Here is an 18,044-nt window from a genome sequence, read left to right as displayed (position 1 = left end):
CTGTGGCACTTTCACGGGAGGGGGGTCAGTTTTAAGTGTAAACTGCTCCTTAAAGAACATACTGACTGTACTGGGGGCTGAAATCTTGTGGTGGATGCAAAAGAGACCACGGCCTCAGTCCACCAAAGCCATCCCCATCCCACAGGCTTTCATTTCTCAGCTTCCCCACAGGAAGAGCATCTCCCCTGCAGCATCCTGCAGCCCCACAGCCAGCTACAAGATCTGCAGCAGCACCTCACTCTGTGCCCCATTAAAGGGGCAACCCAGTCCCCAGGGTCCTCACCTGGGAGCCACCGGCCTGTGCTAAGGCCCCTTCTAACATGGAGCATCTTCAACCTTCAGCAAAGTACAAGGGAAGCGAATGACAATTTTTTGCGTGTTCCTTGGCTTTTCTTTCTATTTTTTCCTTTCCCTTTTTCTATTTTCTCTCTCTTTTTTTGTTTCTCTCGCTCTCTTTTTTTTTGCTGTTCTAGTTTCTCGCTGGCAACAACACACGTTATGTTTTGACGAGTTAATAAACATCTCCCCCAGGAGCTGGGAGCTCCGGCATGCTCCGCTGCGCTGTGTTTTACCTCTGCCTCGCACACTTTGCAGAGCAAGAGGCATTTTTTTTCCCTGCTTCAAAAACCAGGTGCCTCACATTTCAGCCTCCTCCACCTCTTGCAGGTCTGAACAGCCTCCCCCCAGGAGCTGCTGATGCTCCTGTGTTACCTGCCAGGCTCTGACCTATCGCAAAAGCCCTTTGTACTGTCCCCACATCCTTTTCCAACCCCAGATTAAATGGTAATGGAGACCTTGGGACAGAGAGACTCAGCCCCCAGACCTGCTGTTCTCAGGATGCCCCTTGTGATGCACCAACCCAGAGCTGGACGCTGCCTGTCGGGAAGGATGAAATGACAGCTTGGACATGAAGACGGTGCACGGTCCAGGGAGCCAAGTTGTCGTTTTGAACGTGTAGAACATTATTGCTCGTGAATTATGGATAGTGATTGCACCTTCTGGACAATAAATTATTGAGCTGACATGCTGGATGGAGACCGTGCAGATAGGGAGGATGCTGCCTGCACTGTACCAGAGTGGGATCTCTGCCCACAGCTGTGGGAGCAGCAGGTCTGAATGTCATCGAGCGCCACCCAGCAGGGCAGTCCCAGCTGATAGGGGAATTTCCCCAGCTGGAAATGTTTCCAACTCAAGCCATGCTGTTACTCTATATTGGTGATGGGTCGAGGCATCTATTTATCTGGGAAGCATGCAGGTTTCAGGTGTGCATCCCTGGCTGGGCATGGTATTGTGGCCAAACCTGACACATGCCCCAGGTGTAGGTACTCCCTGGGGTGATCGCTCCATGGTATTGAAAACCCTTTGCTCCTCCAGTTTGCCTAAACACTATCTGGGCCCCATTTAGGCTGGAGGTCTCCATAGCATCCCCTGGCAACGAGAGTTCATAATCAAATCATGGGTGGCGTGGAAAAAGCACTGCCTTTTGTTTGTCCCTAAATCTGCTGCCCCATAACTAGATTTGGGAGACCCCTGGCACACTGGGAGAAATGGGGAATTATCACTGACCCTGCACCTGCTCCACAGCACTGGGCCTCTCCTACCTCGCCTCTTCCCCAGTTCAGATCTCCTCTGCTGCCCGTTTGTCACTGGGGTGGTTCTGGAGGAGGGCAGGCAGGAAGGTGACACCAGGCTGTGTCCCCATGAGACCATAGGTGGTGCCCTGCAGGTGCCAGGCAGGATTTCCATCCATTCCCACAGAGGCTCTGGAGTCAGGGGAAGGCAGTGCACAGTCCCTAATCGAATCACACACCAGCGGCACTCATAAAGCTCCGCAAAGCAGAAAGGGCTTAGGAGCCACTCAACCACAAACGCCTCCTCCTCCTCCCAACACCTCCATGCAGAGCCAGCCTCCCTCTGCATCTCCCACCTGCAAACAGGCTTTGGGAGGGGGCTGCAGCCTGCAGCTATTTGGGTTGTCTTGGAGGCTGAGAAATCCCCATCACCCCCATTTTAGCCACCCCAGCCCACCTATGGCCCAATCTGTGGCTGAAATCTGGGTGGAAGGTGATCCCCAAGTCTGGATTGCAGCCAAAGGGTACTTTGTCTCACCAGCTGGGCTTTTCCTCAGCTTGCTGCCCACCTGGTTTCAATGTTGTTTAATGCTTTAATGCCCCTGTCTTGACCACACCAACTCTGGGAGTGCTGGGACTTGGATGGACTGCAGGCACCAGGTCACTGGGAGAAAAGTAGGGGCGATGGGCAAACACCCAGGAGGAAAAACAGCCCTTTGCCTTAATGATAGTTTGTCATGTCATATTTTGCTACGGTTGCGAAATAGCGGCCGACTAACCATTCATTTGCATTGCTTTAATTCATATTTTGAATACCAGGCAGTGTCTTAAACACCGCCAAGTTTAACCCCCACGCTCTCACTGGGTTCTAAAACACACTCCCCACAAAATGCTCGCTCTGTGGGTCCTCTCTGCCCAGGAATGGCAGCATCTGGTGCTGTGGTGACAGCAGTGGGCACTCTGATCTGTTTCGCTCCTCTTCCCCACAGATACAAGCTGAAGACAGTGGGGCTGATGAGCTGCGGGTGCTGTCCCAGCAGCAGGACCCCCCTCTCCAACCCCACAACCACCACCCTCCCTCAGGAACCGAGCAACTGCCTGCCCTAAATCTGCCTTTTGGGGTGCCCACACAGCGTGCTGCGGGGCTCCCCCTGCTGCCTGCACACCCCTTCTGCACACTGGAACGGGGAGTGGGGGGATCCGACAGGGTTGAGCAGAGGCGGTGCGGGGCTGAGTCCGGGCGCAGCTCATCGCACGTTCCGCCCATGTTCACGCCCCCTCCTCACCGCTACGCCCCTCTTTTCCACGCGGCTCCTCCCCCATCCCCGCCCCAGCGCCGCGGGCAGCCCGGCAGTGTGGCGAGGCGGGCGGGCAGCAGCGCTTTGCTCCGCTGGGCTCCGCGCTCCGCCATGCCACCGGCCCGCCGCCTCCCTCTGCTCTTCCTCCTCCTCCTCCTTCTGCTCCTGCTGCCGCTGCATCTTCGCTGGGCGCTGGCCGCCGCAGGTACGGGGATGGGGGGCTTGGGGGGCTGTGGGGAGAAGTTGTTTTTTTGGAGAGGGGGAGGGACGTCCCTTTGGCTGTGCTGGCAGAAGTTGGCTGCCGTTTGGATTGCGCTCAGTGCTACGACTCCGTGTCCGAGGGTTTCGGTGCGTGTTTCCTATGGAGCGCTGTGGGGTCGGGGGCGCCGGACCCCCGTAGCTGCGCCCTGAGAAGGGAGAAGGGCGGCTGCGGGCTGCTGCGCTCCACCAGGCGATTCTGTTTTATCCTGTTAGGTTATTCCATCATCTTATTCCATTCCATCTTGTTTTTCCCCCGCTATCCACTAAAACCAAACCAGTCCCATCCCTGTCCATGGCACAGTAGGCTGTCGTGTCCTCACGGGTCAGGCAGGCAGTCCTTCAGGCTCGGTTTGATGTTGCCTTCCCTCCAACCCGGCTGTTGGTGGCCGGAGAGCTCAGCGATCTTCTTTTTTTTATTTATTTATTTTTAATTATTATTGTTTTGTATTTTTCCGCTGTGGCTTTTCGAAGTTTCCTGTGCACAACCCAATCTTGTGATTGAGATGCACTTGAAATGCTGCCCTTCCGTCGGCAGTCCCTGCGCAGACAACAAACAGGCGTCGCTCCTGCTGCCCTCTCTCGTTAGCACTCCTCTGATCCAGCTCAGCCTCCACTATATTTATATACATGAACGTGTGTGTGTGTATATATATATATATATATATTTCTATATATACATTCCCCCCTCCCTACAGCTCGCTGAGGTTGGTGGCTCCGGAAGGCTGTAGCTGTAGGTATGGGAGCTGTGAGGTTGCAGTCTGGGTTTAATCTTGGGAGGAGAGGGGCTGAGAGCGTGCCACAATCCTGTGTCTGTCCCATGTGCAGGGCTTGGAAGGAAGGAGGCTGGGAGGGAAAAACGGGTTGAGCCTGTCCGGGTGAGCCATCTGGGGGCATGCTGTGGGGATACTAGTGTGTCATTGGGTTGTGGATGGGATGGATGTTGCGGATGGTGATGCTGGGATGGGTGTTGAAGGTCCTCTAGCTATGGTTTTTCAGTGCCGGTACCTGGAGAACATACAGTGGGGGGGGAGGCAGCTGGTCGTGTCTGTATGGTCCCCGCTATGCCTAAGAGCTGAGATTCCTGTGTTGACATTGTGGGCAGGTGATGGTGGGCTGCCTGAGGACCTCTGCTTGGCTCCAGGCCTGGGGTGCAGAGGAGCTTCTGCAGTGTTGTCTCCTTGTCCCTTGGCTTCTCCATTACTGAGGCTCCTTCCCTTCACCCCATCCCTTTGGGTTTGCAGTTTGAGAATCAAATTCCTGTCCTTGCTCAGTGCCTGCCGCCTCTATGGGGACACTCAAATTGCTCATGGGGCCCTTTGGATCCCATCGGCCCTGGTTTCTGCTTTGCCTCCCTGTGGCTTGCTGTCATTTGCCTTGTGCAAGGCACCCTGCTTGTGAGCCAGCTGACAGCCACTGCACCACGGGCACTGGGCAGTGTGCATCCTGAGATGCTGTGCGTGCTGCTCCCCCCAGACCAGAGCTTTTACCTATACAGCACCGTGAGAGTGGGGAGCCAGTGGCATCAGGGTGATGCAGCTCCTCACATCCAGCTGGAAAAACAAAGTGTGCGCCGCAGCAGGGATGCATCAGTGCTGAGAAATGCACAGCGCTGAGAGAGCCCCCCAGAAGTTGTTCCGATGTCACACCCACCCCTAAAGGAATGCTCTTGGTGAGAGAATGTGAAGGCAGCACCCTCTCAAATCCGAATCTCGCCTGAAGGGCGCTTAGCACGGCTCAAACGGGGCCGTTTGGAGCGCGGTTGTGCTGCTGCTTCGCACCGACACCGCACTGACATCGCACCGCCGGGGTGCTGCCGTGCCGTGCCGTGCCGTGCCGTGCCGTGTCGGGTGGGAGCGAGCCGAGCCGCAGCCCCGCTCTGAGCCGGGCCCTGACTCACGGCGCAGGAATGCGTCGGGCTGGCGGCCCCGGAGCCGCTCCTCGGCAGCGCACATCCCAAGCCGGGGGCTGAGCTGGGGCCGCGGGGGAGTATGGCCCTCCGGCTGTTGGTTTACGCTTCTGTTGGCTTTTAATCTGGGGGCGCCTTTGGGAAGAGCAGCTCCCTGCCTCCCCCTCTTCCTTCAGTTGGAGCTCTTTGGGTGCTGGAAACCCCCTTCCCAGTGGGCAGAGCCCTTCCCCGAGCCCGGAGGTGCAGGATTTGGGGCTGACTCAAACGTTTCCTTGGGATTTGTGCGGATAAAGGGTTGCTGAGGAAGAGGAGTGCAAAGCTTTCCTCCGATGGATGGGGCTGGGATAATCCCCCACCGGCATTTGGCAAGTGAATGTTTTGAGCCAGTTTGCTTCTGTTGCGCTTTGCCCGTTTTAAGGCAAAACTGTGATGTTATTTATTTAGTTATTTTCCTGCCCTGGAGATGGAGGACAGAGAGTTGAGACACTTATTAAAGAGTAATGTACTCAGTTACGCAAGAAGCAGACGTGCAGCAAAGTAGTGAAGGGACCCAGAAGCGTTCCCCCATCCTCCCGGCGAAGCAGAGCACTGGGGCAGCAGCTCTGGGAGGTGCTGTGGCTCCTGCTGTGGTGTGAGGAATGGGGACTGTCCCAGTTTTCAGGCTGGGAGGGGGAGGGAAGGGAGCTTGGCTGCCCTCCTGCCTGCAAGCATCCTCCTGATCCCTACCAAACTCTCCTCTACCCAGACACAAAGTCAGCTCCCAGCATCTCCTGTGCTAGCTGGTGTGGCTGCCCTTCCTCACCCTATTCCCCTTCTTTCCAAGCCAAAAGCTGAGGGATTGTTTCCCTCTGAGAAAGCGTGGAAAATCACATTTAACGACGTTGAACGTGCATTAAACCTGTGCTGGGCTGCCTTTGTGGGGCAGCGACCACCACAGGAGGAGAGGCAAGGACCTTGAAGGTTTCCAGTGGGCTTTGGGTAGTGATCTTGGCCTTTATGGGTGATGAAGAAAGCAAATGTACTTGCGTTGGGAGTACCTGGGTGGGTATCCTGGGCTGGGGAGTGCATGCTCCCAGCAGGTGCCGTGGGCGGTGATGAAAGGGCTGCATGGTGTGGAAGCTTTCCTGGGGTAGGAGGTGGGAGCCTGCAGTTCTTTGGGACAGGTTTAAAGAAGGGAAAGACCCTGCCTGGGTTGCGTTTGAGTGTTGCGTGGCCTCCAGCAGCGATGCTTTTCCAGGTTCGCTGACGTGAGCATATCCACCCTGCAGCCTCTGTCCCATCCATAACAGCACAGCCCTTCTCCAGGGCCAAGCAGCCCAAAGGTGCCTCCTGCAGCTGTGTTCAGAGGGCACAGGGCTGTTTTCTGCCTTCCCCGTGTGTAACTTGGAAGAAAAATGCATTCAGACTTTAAGGAGAAGCAATCCCCTGCGGAGACCTGCCGCTGGATGCTGCCGTGTTGCTCCCGTGCTGGAGTATTGCTGGGGAACTTTCTCCCTTTTGAGCAAAGCAAGCTGGAAAACCTTTTGTTTTGCTTCATGCTCAGAGGATTCCTGAGCACTGAGGGCTGTGCTCCGTGCTGTGATGGCCTCAGGACCCAGCACTGGGCTTAGAATGTCTCAGCTGTGCCCTTCATCCCTCCCTGGGCACCGGGTGGCCGTGTTGCAACGTGTGCAGAGTCATTTGAGAAAACAACTGAGGGCAGCGGTTGCAGTGGATGTGTATACAGCAAGGTTCAGAGACGCAGATTTCAGGCATTTATACAGCAGCATAAAAAAGCCATGGCTGGCTCAGCCCAAAGCTGGAAAAGCGAGCTCGGAAGCTGGAAGCAGGGCTGGGCTGCTTCGCTCTGAGCGGTGACTAACAGGGGTTTTTCAAACAAACGCTGGGATAAACTGGTTATGCAAAGCGGGGGGAATCGGGCAGGTTCCTCGGAGTCTGCAGCAAAAGCAGCGAGAGCAGGACGTGCTGGGGCTGGTCCTGCCTGCTGGGGAATCCCACGCGTGGCCACACGGATCTGGGGGCCGGTGGTCGGGCCTTGAGAAACGTTGCTGATGCCACAAAATAATTGGAAGATGTATTGTTTTTTGCAAGCAGGCTGCTTGCCCCCAGCACCCACCCTTGGAGCATCCTCTGCGGGATGCCCATGGGACTAGCTGTTCTGCTTGTCCCTGCTGGCACAGGGCTTGGGAGTGAGGCGGATTTGTGGGGAAGGGCTCAGGCTGGGGAGAGCCTACAGGGGAGAATGCAAAACATATGTTTCTGCGAGGGTCAAATTGCACGCCTAAAAGCAGCAGGGAACAAAAGGAGTCGGCATCGTGCAGCTCGGGTCCTACAGCATAGTTGGGTGCAAGAGGGCATGGAGAGGAGAGACCCAGGGAAGCCCCAGAGGGACTTCGGGATCAGGGCTCCTGGGAACCAGCAGTGCTGGAGCTGGGAGGGAGGTCTGCCAGCTTGCACTGCTTTCATAGCTCTGTGCATTGCTGGGGGTGGAAGAAGGAAGTTTGAGGGTCCAGCTGCACCTTTCCCATCTCGGTGGGAGGAAAAGGGACCACCACAGCAGCTCCAAACTGAAATCTTATGGGGAAAAAACTCACCTAAGCTCCTGCTGGGTCCCTGCCTCACCGAGGGCTGTTTGCTGTGGGAGCTGGGCAGTGGAAGCACCAATCTTAGCAGGGAAATTGCAACCCCAAATCCTCAGCTTTGCTGGAAATATCAAGGTTCTGACCAAAAGGCTTTAATTTCCATCATGCTTTGCTGCCAGAACTCAGCCTCCTCCAATACTGGCTTGGGGAACTGAATGAAAGTGCCTTTAGGAAGTATCTAAACAGAGGGGAGAAGCAGTAAACGCATTTGGCTGTGGGGGTCTCTCCCTTTCCATGCACTGAAGGCATGGGGACAACACCTGGCACTGTCCAGAGCTGTGTGCAACCTGTCAGCTTGGGAACCGTCTGCTCAGCCCCCAGAGACCACCGTGTGGGATGGGATGGCAACGGGGAGCCAGTGCTCCGACCCCAACAAATGGGCACAGCATCCCCATGGCCCAAGCTCCTGTACCCAACATAGTAAAAACCAAACCCCTCTGCCTGGGTTGTTTTTGTTGGTGGCTTGTTTTGATTTTTGTTTTGGTTGTTTTTGTTGGGTTTTTTTTGGAAGGGGGGGAGAATTCTTTTTTTAGCCTCACTTCCTCAAGGAATCCAGATTTTTTGGTGCTGTTTGTGTCTGCAGCCCTCCCCCGCTTCAGCTCCCAAGTAGACGTCTCGCAATTAAGTGCTGCCTGATTAGGAAATTAGCACTGAAGTTTTTATCCAGGCGAGCTGGTTGGTCTGTGGAGGGAGAAGGATCTATTAATATCCCTCTGAAAAATGAAATATAAACTGGCAGCATCACACTCGCCATTTACATTGGGGACCACAAACAGTGCGTGGGTGTGAGCATTTTGTTCTGGGAATCTATAGGAAAGCAGCTCGCATTCTGCTGCCGTGGGACCACGTGGGGTTGGCTTGTTTATGAATACAGGTGCTGCAATAGCTGTGGCCATTATGCACTGTCATGCGGAGCAGAGAGCTGGTTGGTAGTTTGGGAAAGCTGTGAGCAAGGTGAGGAGCTGAAGGATGGCTTGGGGTCATGGCAGAGGATGTGCGTTTGCTGGTAGCCTGTAATTATTGCAAAAGGAAATGGTCCTTTGCTAATGAACGCTAAGTGGCTCCACAGCAGTGAGTCTCTGTGTGGCCAAGGAAGAGACGGGAGGAAAGAGAAAGATGAGCTTCCTATCGCATGTGTGTGGGGTGGGAGATACTCTGTGTCGAGGCCATACGGTTTGCTGGGGTGGGCTTGCTTAGTGCAAAGGAAAAATCACAGAACCATAAGGCTGGAAAAGCCCTCTCAGCTCACCCAGCCCACCCCGACTGCCCACTTCTCCACTGCTCTGCAACACCTCCAGAGATGGTGACTCCCCCACCTCCCTAGACAGCCTGTGCCACTACATCACTGCTCCTTTGGAGGAGAAATGTTTCCTAATATCCTGTCTGAACCTCAATGTTGCAACAAATGGAACTGAGGAGGTATTTGAGGGAACTGTGTTGTCTCGAGGCTGTGGGATGAAGAGCATCTTCATCCTCTTCTCAGGAAGGTGATCAGAATGAGACTTGGGATTTGGGAAAGCAAAGCATGCGTTCCTCCAGCTTATTCTGGAGAAAATGCATGCAGAGAGATGGCACCGCTTCTAGCTCAAAATATATGTATAAATCTATTTTGGGGCTGCTGAGAATGCGGCTGCCCCTCGTGATGCTTCGCAGCTGAGATCACTCCTGGCTGCGCTGACCCGTGCTGGAGGTTTTGGTCGCAGCCCGGTGGTGAGCTCACACTCCTTGTTTGTGCAGGCAGGGAGGGAAAAGCTCAATAATCTGGGATGGAAAAGTTAAACAAAGCAATGGAGAAGCACTGGTGAAGAGAAAACTTTTTGGCTTTGTTTGGGTCTAAGTCTTCACCCGGGGCTGCTGTGCTGCCCAGTTTGGGCAGGAGCTGCATTTCCACACTGGTGAAGTAGAATGAAAAACCCAGAGTGTTTCTGACAGAACATCAGTGAAAGCTGGGCAGGGTTGTTCTTCTCTTCAGAAGGAGGTATTGGACCTTGTTTGTGGAGTAACTGAATTCCTCCGGTGCTTATTTAGAAAGAAATGCAGTCATTTTGCAGTGGCGTTTGGGGAGAGGTGTGAGGGGAGGGGATGCAGAGCTTGGAAAGCTGGTTGTCATCTTTGGGCTCTGGGGTGCCCCAGACTGGCCAGCACTCTGGCTGTGGTGCTTCTGGAGCAACCCTTATCCCAAATGCTAGCACTGGGGTGCAGACCCTGATGTGGTGGGGCTTGTGTCATCCTTGTGCCCTCACCAGGAGGAAGATGCAGGGTGCTGAGTGGCTCTGGATGCAGAGCATCCCAGGGAGCATTCTGGTGTTCATTAATCAAAGTGCCTCCGGCTCCCCTTTCAATCTATAATAACCAGAGCTGAGAGAGTCAATCCATATCTATTTAAAGCACTTCGATAAATAAAGATACTAAATAAAATCACGGCGGCCCTCTGCACTCTCCCTGCTCCTAGGGATGTTTGTTTTCCCTCTCCCCACGTTCTTCTGGATGCATCTTTAAGAGCAGGGATGGCGGCAGTCGATCCCATTGGTGTGCCCGGCACCAGCCTCAGGTGCGGGGTGTCTGCGTGGGGACAGCTGGGGTGCGCGGGGCTCCGATGGGGGAGGGCGCTGTGTAGGAGTGTGGGAGCACCCAGAGGAGGAGCAGGGAGGCGAGGAGCCGGCTCTGCCACCTGCGTGACGCTCGTGGGAGCCGCGGGCTGTTAGCGCTCTCGTTTTCCCTTCCCAAAGACGAGAGTAGGGGAGCGCTGGGGGAAGAATACAACCCGAAAGCCCCCGGCGGTTTGTTTTGAGGACAGCGTGTTTGCTTTCACAGCGTGCCGGAGGGGATTGCGCTGCTACTGTCAGCAAATAAATAAAATAAGAGCTTTGTTTGAAACGAAGCCCTTTCTTCTGCCGTCTAATTAGGCGAGCTGGTACCTGCAGTGGCACTACCCGGCACCAACCGCACTGTTTGGGGCGTCGGCAGCTTCTGAGCTCCGGCAGCCCCTCGCCGTGCGCTGTAAATCCGTCTCTCCTGATAATATGTGCAGCCCTCGGGGCTTGGGGGGCGGCGGTACGGCCCGCTTCGCGTGGATGCGGCTGGGCTTTCGGTGCGGCCGTCCCGTCGGGGCGCGGAGCGCAAAGCGGGGGGTCCTTTTTTTCCTCCCTCTTCCCCCCCCACCCCCCTTCCAGTCCCGAAGCTGTCGCAGGGGCAGCCCCCATCCCGCATTCCTCGAGATAAGGATCCTGTCTGGCGCCGGGGTTTCAAATGCTCTCCTGATTATCAGCAGGCGCCGGGGGAGCCCCGGGCACAGATAAAGAGGGGCGGAAGGGAGAGGAGCTCCTGTAGCCCCGTCCTGCTGCTCCCCTGCCCCACCGTGCCGGGGAAAACTAAGAACGTTGAAAGAGTGTCGTTTTTCCTTCATTCTTCTTTTTATTTTTTTTCCCTTTCTTTCGTTTTTATTATGATTTTCTCCCCCTGACCGGCTTTACCAGAACGTCCAGCTCCGGCAGCTCCAGCCGCAGCTGTAATGAAAGGCAGTGGTGGGGCACGGGCCCCAGCCCCGGGGATGGGCAGAGCTCACCCGGGGCCCTCGCTCTGCGTTCTGCATCCAAACCCTGGGGAGGGCAGGGCCAGAAGAGTTTGAACTCTTCTCTTGGCTGTTGTTCCCCTTGCCTGTTCATCCTGAAGAAACACAGAGCGTGGAGGTTGTTACCTCTGCTTTATGCAGGGGCACCTGGGACTTGATGAGTCTTGGCATTGCATGTGACCCCTTGTGCATTGCACACCTTGGTATTGCGTTTGACCCCTTGTGCTCTGTGCACCTTGGCATTGCATGTCCCCTTATGCATTACATACCTTGGCATTGCATGTCCCCCCTTTCATGGCACGTCTTGGCACTGCTCATCTCCCCATGTGTTGCATACCAGGGCACTGCATGTTGTCTTGTGCATTGTACCGACTGATGTAGCGTGCTCCCCACCAGCCCTTGCATTGCATATCTTTAGAACTGAGAAGCAGGGAAAGATGCCCTGAGAAAGAGAGGGTGAAGGCGGGAGGGAGCTGAGAGGCAATCGTTTTTTATGGCTTCCTGGAACCACCGGGATGTGGGCAGGACGGCAGTAGGAGCAGATAGCCGGGTGATGGGCTGCCAGCTCCCATCTAGCCCTTTCAGACCGTAAATGCAGAGGCACTGCTTGGGAAGCAGAGAGCTCATTAAGCTGTCGGCGCTCCCGCAGCCAGGTTGTAAATGTGGCTCTGGGTTGGGGCGTTGGGCACCATGCCCTATGGGGCTATGGGGTCCAATTTTCTGGAGTCCCGTTGACACAGAAAGCAGCACAGACACCATGAGTTTGGTGCACCTCAATGATGGCCTTCATGTTGGCAATCCCCAAAGTGGTTGCAGAGGGAGGGAGGAAAAGGGCAGGGAATGGAAAGGGCCAAGGCCCTTTGGGACCATCCGGCCCTTCTGTGGGTTGTGTCTGTGGGTTTTGTCCAGTCCTGTCCCAGAGTTCACAGGACCCTCCTTGCTTCCTTTGGAGAGGTGACCCATTGTGCATGGAGGCATGGGCTTGAACCCTTCCTAAATGTAAGAGCTTTGGTACAATGGAGGTAGGGAAGAAACAGGATTGAGTCATTGCATTGTTCTTTGTAATCAGCTTTGCCTTCCATTAACTTCCTCCCACCCACCCCCAAAGCTGCACTGAGGCACTTGCTAAGCAAAGTGGGGAAGCCAGTGCTGGGCTCCACAATGTGGGGCTGCCCAGGCTGCACATGGGGAATGAATGGGCTCTTACCATTAATTGCTCCTGGGTGCCCTGCTGCAGGGCCTGGGTGTTGAGGGATGGGAACAGAAGGTAGGAAACAGAAATAAGAGAATAGCTTCAGCTCTGGGTGTTCTATAGTGCTCAGGGCATCCTGCACCTGGACATTCTGCAATGCTTGGGGTGCCCTGCAGTGTTCACCGCGCCACTATGGGGCATCTTGCAATACTCAAGGTGTCCTACAGTGCTCAGGGCATCCTGTATTGGGACATCTCTATGTGACCTGCAATACTCAAAGCCCCACAGTGGGGCATCTTGCAACACTTAGGACACCCTGCAATGCTCAGTGTCCTGCTGTGCTCAGGGCAGCCTGCACTGGGCATAGTGCAGTGCATGGGGATGTCTTGCAGTGCAGTTGCCCCCAGGAGTGCTCTTCTGTGGCAGGGGATCAGGGCTGGGCACAATGCTGGCTGGCAGGTACCACGCTGGGGCTCAGCATGCAGGGCAGCTGGGCCAGATGTTTCCCAGATGTTATACTCACTTCCTGTCTGGCTCCTTTGCGTTCGGCTTTTTATGTACTTGTTTGTTTTGGACTACAAACAAAATAAAAAGGGTTTTTATAACCCTGCTCCCAGGAGGCTGCGAGTTCAGGATGTAATCTGCAGGCTATTCACTATTGTCTGGCCACATCTCCCTGCCCCCTGTGCTGTCCCTGGGCACGCATTGCTTTGTTACGGTGACTTTTTCCCACATGACGTCTTCTCTCAAGGGATGTTTTCCTTCTTGCCCCCCTCTGGTGCTCAGGGTGGGAATATCCCTGGCTGCCTTGGGCTGGAAGCGGGAGGAGGAGGAAATCTCATGGTTTTTTGGCTCAGTGTCACTGATCTCCATGGGCTGTGCTGCTGCTGAGGACGGGAAACTCGTTGCACTGATGATGCCTGTCCCAGTGGTTCTGGAGGGGCAGCACCAGTGCACATGTGGCTGTTCCTGGTCTCACTTCATTTTTCCTCTTTGCCTCTGTGGGGTGAAGCCTCTTTTCTTCTTAATTGCCTGTTAAATAATTTAAATATTTAGGACAAAAGGGCTGCAATTACCCATTAATTTGCATTAGTAATTTATATATCAGGCTGCATGGACAAGCTGCTACCATAATGGGTCCCCCCTGGCTGGCAGAAGCTTTCCTGGAATGGGAGCAATGCTTCCCACCACCTGCCCTGCTCTGAGAACCCCCCAAGAACTGAACTTCAAAGGCTGGCAGGCATTAAATGGCATGGGAGGTGTGTGGAGCTCCTCAGGAGCAATGTGATTGTTGTTTGTTTGCCATGCAGCAGTTTTTGTGTAATTAGCTGCTGGGGCTGCAGAGCCTGGTGCAATTCCTGCACTGTAGCGCTGGGCAGCACTGCACGGTGCATGGGTGGAGTTAACCAGGCCCTGGTTAGACCCATAGGGCTTTCTGAGGGTGAGGGTTTCTGAGGCTAAGCCCCTCAGCCAAGGCAGCCTGGGGACGCTGGGTGGCCAGAGCTTATCCCCAAGGCTGCAGTAAAGCTGCTTGGAGTGGGGGGTCGTGGGCATCTCCTTGTGCTTTGCATCTGCAACATCCCCCTTCAGTGCATTACAGCAGCAGCACCTGCCCTCCATCACAACTCTGGGTCCATGCTCCCAATTAGCACCAAGCAGGGCCATGTGTGAGCACATTGCTGGGATCCCACCACTGCTGGTACCCCATGCCCAGTGCCCATGGCAGTGATTTATTGGTGTTGACAGTGAGTTGGAGCCAGGTGCCAGCGAGGTGCCTGCAGTCACCTGCAGCAATGCCACACTTAGAGCAATTAGCACAAATCATAGAATCATTAAGGCTGGAAAAGACCACTAAGGTCATCTAGTCCAGCCATCAACACATCACCACCATGATGGAAGTGCTTCTGCACAGGGACTGAGAGCAGAAGGGGTTGAGGTCAGGGGATACAGTGCTTCAAGTTTGGTTTTCCTCCTTTTTGCACTCACAGAGCATCTCTCTCAGTCCCCTTTGGGGTCACCTCTGTCGGGGGCTGCGGGATCTGGGAGCAGGTTGGGTCTCAGCAGGGGGCAGGACAAAGGGAGGAAAGGGGAACATAGCACTGTGGGAACAGGGAGAAGAAAAGGTGGAAGGGCAGCAAGGGACAGCTTTGTGAGGAAAGCTTCCACGAGTGAGTCAGGGATGAGAAAACAGTCAAAAGGTGGAAACTGGCAATGGTGAGAAAGGAAGAAGAGGGCTGCGCTGGCTCTGGGACCCATGGTTCTGAACACCCCAGTGGTTTTGTCCCAAATGTCAATAGCTTTTTCCTTGCCAACATCAGGGATTATTTCATTTTTTTTTCCCTTCAATCTTTTTCTATCCCTGTTCCTCCCTCCCCCTTTTTCCCTTCTGTTTGTCCCATATTATCACAGCTGAATGAGAAGGGAGGGAAAGGACAGAGAAAGAACAGCAGCACAATATTCCCATCCTCCACATGTGCTTTTCTTGATCATAGCAACAAATCTGAAAGATTAAGGGCAACTTTAAAGACCATTTAATAAAGTGCTCTTCGCCAGCCGCTGCTGTGATGCTACTCCTCTGGGTGAGTTTCTAGTTAATTTGGGGCACTCAACCAGCCTTTCTTTTCCCCTTTTTTTATGGCATCAGGTGTTATGTTTTCCCACCAGCAGCTTGGCATGGAGGGAGCAGCCTTCCAGGATGCTTCTTTGGCTTCCCAGTGTTCTAGAAAGGGCTCCTGCCATCCCCCTTCCCATCTGGGTGTCAGGGTGCTCCATACCTATGGGATGGACATTGGTCTCCCCCAGGAGCAACACCCCATCCTGGGTGTTGCTGTTGGCATTAGGAAACTGCTCTCCCAAAAAGGACACCCACTGTGTAGTTCCAAGGAGAGATTTGGATAGTGATAGGACAAGGGGGAATGGTTTTAAGCTAAGACAGGGGAGATTTAGGTTTGATATTAGGAGGATGTTTTTCACTCAGAAGGTGGTGATGCACTGGAACAGGTTGCCCAAGGAGGTTGTGGATGCCCCATTCCTGGAGGCATTCAAGGCCAGGCTGGATGTGGCTCTGGGCAGCCTGGTCTGGTGGCTGGCAACCCTACACATGGCAGGGGGGTTGAAACCAGATGATCTTTGAGGTCCTTTTCAACCCAGGCCATTCTGTGATTCTGTGACTCCATCCTTTGCTGATTTAGCGCAACTTGAACAGCAGTTTATGATTCTTTTGGGCCAGCAGTGGCAGTAAGTCCCTGTTTGCTCCCTGTTTTCTTTCCCCCTCTCTCTTTCCTTGCAGAAGTTATTGTTCTTTTCCCACCGGGAGCGCGGTGCGTGCCATCCGTGTGAACACACGACGTGTTGCCGCATTGTCTGCTGCTGGCGTTCTTCCTTTTAGGAGCCAAAGCAAATAAATGAAGTCCGTGTAATTATTGTATCCATTAAAAATAGCGCCGCAGCTCGGTAAACAGAACAAGCGATACAAGGGGAACGCAACAATGGAATTAAAATAGCACAAAGAGTGGTGCCTGGGCCCATAATGAGAACCAGAGCTAGATGGAATCTTGCGATAGTTTTCAAACATCACCGCTTCCCTGAAGGAAACGCATAAAGCAGCACAAAGGCACCAGGCACAATAGCATATAACGGGGATTTGATCCATAATTCCTCCTCCTGTTTTCCTTTGCTTGGGTAGAGTGGGGCAGAGTGAGGCACGTGGCTGTATGGTGAGAAATGAGCCGGTCTGGGCCGTGGGGGACCTCCTTGGCACGTTCCTCCTGCGATTATCACGATCAGAAAGATAAACAGAAGTGTGGCAGCTCTGTAAATGCTTGGGCTGTGTGTTGTGAACAGCACGGTGCTCTTAGCCATCTGGGTGCTTGCAGACCCTCAGTGTGGGCTGTGGGGTACAGGGCTGCAGCAGCACAGGATGACTCCATGCACCAAAATGTGGCTGAGGAATTTTGCAACAAGAAAGAATGGTTTAGGGTTGGAGAAGTGTGGTTTTTCTTTGCATGCAAAACACCCTGGCTCCTTCGTCCCACCCATTTCTCAGGACAGACTTTGCTTTCTCTGTTTTCCCTTCCCCTCCCAGCCCCTGTGTAATAAAGGTGCACAGCGCGGGCGTCCGTCTGCAGGCTTTTAATTTTGCTGGGAGAGGAATCTGCTTATTTTCTCCAAGGGTGTAATTAGAGCTGGCTGGGAGCACCCCCTCATTACTGCGAGCTCTCTAATTACAACATTTGCCTGCTGTGGGGAGCCGGATGGTCTGAGGAGCCGCCGAGATGTCCCTGCCACCCTGTCCCCTGCCCTGGGGCCGTGGCCACAGTGCAAGAGCTGGGAGCATGGAAGCAATTCAGGAGCTGGGGAAATGTGGCACTGGTTCAGTGTGCAGGTGGGGTTGGGCTGAGTGAGCTGAGAGGGTTTTTCCAACCTTGTGATTCTATGATTCTGTCCCAAGGAGGAAGAAGTTAGCATACTGCACTGATGAGTTAACGAGCTTGGAGCTTTGCATCAGCAAATTGCAAGCTCAGGAAGGCAGCAAATCCCCTGTGGGATATGGTGGCAGCCTGCTTTGTCCCCTGGCTCTCTTGCCTGCACTCATGCTGGTTTGCATCAGCCCCAATGGAGATTTGGTGCACAGCTTGGGCTGGGGCACCTGCACCCATGGTCCATGTTTTGTCCTTGGGGCATTCTGGGGGATGGAGCAGCTGCTTAAGTGCAGTGGGAGAGTGATGCCTGGGGGTCTCGCGATGTTCCTATCAACGAGGCACCTGATTCTCTGGTGCTTAATCCCTGTGCCACGTCTCTGCCTCCTGTGGACAGCCCAGGGTGATGGGCACTGGGCTTTGCCACCACTAATGCTCCTGTCATCTCACAAATATTTGCAAGGATAACAGTTGCAGGAGGGAGGATTTAACATTGTCCTGTGGAAGTGTGCCTGAGATGGGCGAGTGTTTTCTGATCTCTCCATGCCCTGTGCTGTGAACTTGGGGTGATGGGGAGGGGGCTGATGTGGAGTGCTGTGACTCACTGAGTGGGATGTTGTTGCTGCCCCAGCCACTGATCTTCTCTCCTGCTGACAGTACAGGCTGCAAACATCTGCAGGGGACTCCCTGGGGAGCAGATGCTGCAGATAATCCGGCTCAAACCCGTGGGATTAAAACGTGCCATGAGGAGATCGGAGAGAGGAGGCTGGAGAGGAGGTGGTGCCCATTCCCCTCCTCCCTCTCCTTCTCGCTGCTCCTACTGCACTTGGCATCTGGGTTTGGGGCCTTCCCTCTCCTGCTCCAAACCCCTCTTGGCTCCTCAGTCTGTCCAGAGTAGTGCAGGTGCTCAAATCTACCAGTGGGTACCAGTTTCTGAAATCCCTTCAAGCCATTATCCCTTTGGGAAATACCACATGACTCCCTCATTCTGCTTTCACCCACTAAGACTGGCTCAGCAACAAGTGCCTGCATCCGCATCCTCAGGTGGGAGCCCCTGCAGACGTCTGCCAGAGGGATTGTGATTACAGCCAGTGGAGAGCACTCTAAAATATTTATTAGTTTGTCGCTGCTGGGAGTTTTATGACTTGTCTGGTTGCAGCGCTGTAAATCCCTGCCATGCGAGCT

General features: G+C 54.3%; 1 protein-coding gene across 2 annotated transcripts in view; it reads left to right on the top strand.

The window, feature by feature from the left end:
- The first annotated feature begins 2,894 nt into the window (after nt 1-2,894).
- UNC5B (unc-5 netrin receptor B) overlaps nt 2,895-18,044 on the top strand; it is a 30,452-nt gene continuing 15,302 nt past the window's right edge. For both annotated transcript variants that reach the window (XM_015866464.2, XM_015866463.2), the window contains exon 1: nt 2,895-3,074. In XM_015866464.2, coding sequence (XP_015721950.1) covers nt 2,981-3,074 — 94 coding nt within the window. In that variant the 5' untranslated portion in view covers nt 2,895-2,980. The remainder of the gene's footprint in view (nt 3,075-18,044) is intronic.

Source organism: Coturnix japonica, chromosome 6 (assembly GCF_001577835.2).
Source record: "Coturnix japonica isolate 7356 chromosome 6, Coturnix japonica 2.1, whole genome shotgun sequence".
NCBI lineage: Eukaryota > Metazoa > Chordata > Aves > Galliformes > Phasianidae > Coturnix > Coturnix japonica.
The sequence above is the reverse complement of the archived record's forward strand: the minus strand, read 5'-3'. Positions and strand labels throughout refer to the sequence as shown.